This window comes from Budorcas taxicolor, chromosome 5 (genome assembly GCF_023091745.1).
Source record: "Budorcas taxicolor isolate Tak-1 chromosome 5, Takin1.1, whole genome shotgun sequence".
NCBI classification, from domain to species: Eukaryota; Metazoa; Chordata; class Mammalia; order Artiodactyla; family Bovidae; genus Budorcas; species Budorcas taxicolor.
In genome coordinates this window covers 39,692,240-39,696,432 of record NC_068914.1, presented here as the reverse complement: position 1 = coordinate 39,696,432, position 4,193 = coordinate 39,692,240, and the positions used below count along the sequence as shown (strand labels likewise).

The 4,193-nt window shown below is 42.3% G+C and overlaps 1 protein-coding gene across 1 annotated transcript; it reads left to right on the top strand.

Moving 5' to 3' along the window:
* Nucleotides 1-385: 385 nt before the first annotated feature.
* Nucleotides 386-3,115, top strand: MAP10 (microtubule associated protein 10). The gene has a single exon (XM_052641419.1). The coding sequence runs from the start codon at nucleotides 386-388 to the stop codon at nucleotides 3,113-3,115; it is 2,730 nt and encodes a 909-aa protein (XP_052497379.1).
* Nucleotides 3,116-4,193: the final 1,078 nt, after the last annotated feature.

The window sequence follows — 4,193 nt, the reverse complement described above, 5'->3', positions numbered from 1 at the left end:
TTAGCTGACTTTCTTTAGCCTGGAGATTGGAAAGGAAGCCCTGGTTTACTTTTAATATTCCTGTGATGGATTTGACAGGCCTCCAAAATTGCATGGGACCTGTAGTGATAAAACGTGACTCGAACAAAAAAAACATGCTTTTACTGCTCTCCCCACCCCGCCTCATTCATAGCTTCGGTATTATCATAAGCATTGTGTCAAGACAAATCTGGAACCCAAAGACGTACAGTGAGAGGCCAAAATTCCCACAGCGGCCGCATCTCCGACCTGTCAGGGCGCCCTCTCAAGTCTCGCGAGAGAACAAGACAGGCGCCGGGTTTTCCGTGTTTCTCGCGAGAACGAAGGACATCAGCTTTCAGCTCGTAGCGTCTCCGGGGCAACAGCAATGGCGTCCTCGGTGTCTGAGCGGCTCTTCTCGCTGGAGCTACTGATAGACTGGGTATGCCTTGAAGCCGGGCTGCCGCAGCCACCCGTGGTTGCGGAAGAGGAGCAAAAGGAGGAGGGAGAGGAAGTATCGCCGCCGCGGCCCTCGCGCAGCCTGTGCCCCGCGGTGGCCTTCCGCCTGCTGGACTTCCCCACGCTGCTGATTTACCCTCCCGCCGGCCCTGCCGTCCCCGCCCCGGAATCTCGGCCTGGCCTGGTTAGCTTCCGTCGCGGCAAGTCCTGTCTTTTCCGCCTGCAGCCCGCCACCCTGCACCGCCTGCTCCTTCGGACCCCGCTTTACACCTTGCTGCTCCAGCTGCCCCCGGGGCACCCGACCCCTGCCCCGCAGCTCCTGGGGGCCTGCAGCATCTCTCTGGCCGCGGCAGTCCACAAGGTCCTGGGGTCCGCCGCCCCCGGCAGCTCCCAGAGTCATCGGGGAAGTTTCCCGCTGTGTAACCAAGACGGGGAGCGGATTGGGGACATTGCCCTGTGCTACCGCCTGAGTGATCTGGGTAGCAGCTTGTTGGGCCATCTGGAGCGGCCAATCCCTTCTACAGGAGGTGGAGTGGAGGGTATGGAGGTGCAGAAATCAGTGGAGGTCAGCTCCCAAACCTGGCAGGAAAACCAGCAGCTGCAGCAGCCAGACTCAGAGCAAAGCCCAGGAGATGCTGATAAGCCTCTGGTGGATGTAAAAATCTCAAGGGCAGGGAAAGATTTGAAGGGAAGAACTTTTCATAGCAAGGCTGACTCTGATTACACGGATTCTATGGAAAATGGCAAAACCAGCTCCGTTATGTGTTCAAAGGGTAGCAGTGAGAGGAGTATTAGCCCCCCAAATCAGGAAGGCACAGAGGTGGAACTTGAAACTAACATAATTTGCCCTCCTCCTCTGTATTACACTCATTTGACTCAAGAAAAGACACCCCCTAAACAGGGTAAAATTACCATTGAGCCTCAAATTAATGCACCTGAGGAATGGGATGATGGTACTCTTCTGAAAGAAAACCTTGTAAATTCCCCAACACATACTAATCCTCCAGAACATACAAATTCTGTAACAGGTGAGAGTCGTCCAGTGCTTATAAATCCTGCACACGTTCAGGATACAGGAGCAAGTAATCAAACTACAGACCATTCTGCAACTGAACAAAATAGAATTAATACTATAAGGCAACTGCCTTTGTTAAATGCTTTGTTGGTTGAATTGTCCTTGTTATACAACCAACCCATGGCAAACCCTACTCATATACATCCTCACTTAGCCTGGTTATATAGAACTGAGGATAAGAAGTCATCAGAATCTTCAGTGAAATCCACCTGTAAATCTGAATCTAAAAAGGATAAGCTTTCTGTGGGGGAAAATGAGAAGTCAGTGAGTCTTCAGTATAAAAAGAACCAAACTGAAAACCTTAAGAAAGGTAAATATTTTGAAAAGAAAGGTGGTGCCCCCCAGAAAAGAGTTTCCAGGGGAAAACTACTTTATGGCTTAACAAACACACTTAAACTACGTTTAAAACAAACAAATCCTGATATGTTAGTAGAATATGAAAAGAGAGAACAGTCTAGAAAAATGCAAACACAAATGTTAGGTGCAAAACTCAGAATTCCATCATCCAAAGTTAAGATACTAAGCTTTGCTGAACTGTATCAGAAGCCACATGAACTGCCTAAAGATAAGTGTTTAGAATCAGATGCATCTTTCGCTGAAAATAGCAATGCCTCAAAGCAAATTAGTGTAGTTGTTGATGACCCTAGCACAACCAAAGAAGCTAAACTGAAATGTGCAACTGAAAAGACAGTTGATTGTGATGAAAATAGAAGCAATAATGGTTTGGGGGGAGAAATTTTGAGTCCTGCAAATTCTGTTGTCTCAGAAAGGTTTATTTGTACAAATATTTTGGAAGGAAAAGTGGAAGTCCAAAGTCCAGGTGTTTTCCAGCAGGTTGCAATAGTTGACAGAATTGTAGTAGATAAAGAAATAGATGACAAGCAGGTCAAAATCACTGGTGACGACATTCTAACTGCTGATATCAATGAAAAGAATCCAAGTACAAGTAGTTGCTCTGAAAGCATCTCAGAACTAAAGTATTCAGATGACTTCACCAGTCCTTGCTGTTCTGAAGACACCAGCAGAATTTTACGAGCTTGTGATAGCAGTCCAGGGACAGAAAATCCAAAACACAATCAACGTACGAGCAAATCCAGTGAAACAGGATTGTCCATAAGGAAAAACAGCAGTGAAAAGAGTTCTATTCTTAGCCCACCTTTTTCAGCTGGATCTCCAGTACTCTCATATAAAAGATTTCCTGTTTCAAAGACTGAAGATAAAAGTTTGGAGGAATCATCTTCCAGTGATTTCTCTTCATCACACTGGACTGAGGAAAAAGAAAACCAGAGAGACCAAAACAGTATGCATAATTCTAAAGTTCTAAAGCAGGATTGTGACATCTGTGCTAAACCTAAAGCAAGAAGAGGTTGCAAGTCCTCAGAAAAAAGCCAGTCACCTCGGACCTCTCAAGTGAGTTCTTACCTGCCTTCTAATCTGTCGGAACTAGAACTTAATGTCCTGGATATCAGTACCTTAGATCACTTTGAAGAAGACAGTGATGACCTTGGTTCACTAAACATTTCCAAGCAATGCAAAGATATTTGTGAATTAGTAATAAACAAACTTCCAGGATATACAGTGTAAAAATATGTGCTTTTAAATAACATTTAATTTGTTTTATAATCTATGTGTACTGTTAGTGAAATAATTTTAATAGCTGTATATAATTTTTAGTACATAAATTTATGTCAATAATTCTTTTTCAGAATATAAGTGTTTGTCATTCCTTTGGGGTCTAAGTAAGATTCTGCCACTAAATCTGACAAGATTGATCATGAGATGATCTTATAAGTAAGATTTAAGTTGTTTAATCTTTAAAAATAAAAGTATCTTCCTAAACTGCCCCTATTAAAGTATCCTAAAGCTGACTTCATTCACACCATTGAAAACAGAAGGCTAGACAACAAAGATACCTTCAAATTTTAATGGGAATAAATCGTTTAATGGATATAGAAGACTTACTGTATGAGACACAGAAAGGTACAAAAGAATTTAGGGTGTAGCCACTGCAGTTATAAGGGATAAACGTTTTATTTAGACGTGAATTCTTCCAGGAACCATACACGTTCCATATCTCTGATAGGTGAAATCCTTTTTATATGCTGTCGTAGTGCTCTGTGTGCTTTTTTTAAAACCACAATTTGTGTGGCTACTTGATTAATGTTTATCTTATGCTAGACTTAAGTTCTGTGATTGAAGGGACCATGTCTGTTTTGAGCAGCAATATGGTCTTAGTGTCTGGCACAGTCTCTGGCATATGGCTGGGGTGCAATAAAAGCATTTGTTGAACAAATAAGTGATGACCGTACACTTAACATACCTAACGAGAGGGATTAGAATTAAGCAGTAAAACAAGCAGAAACCTAAAAATATCCTTCTTGGATACTGCTTATTTAACTATAGTATTTTCGTTTTGCTGAAACACCTTTTGGTGTTCTCTGAAGTATTGGAGAAGGGAGCTAAAAAAGGTGTCTTCCTATACAGTTTATTGTATAGAAATTCAGTTTATTGTCATTTCAGCTTGTTCAAGTTATTTTTAATGTATGATAGTTTATTTCTATGAAATCTAGTGATCATTTCTTTATAATTTCTTCCATTGGTTTTATATTTAGATCTTATTCTGTGTGCAGATATTTACATGTGTTTTCTTCTGTGTTATATT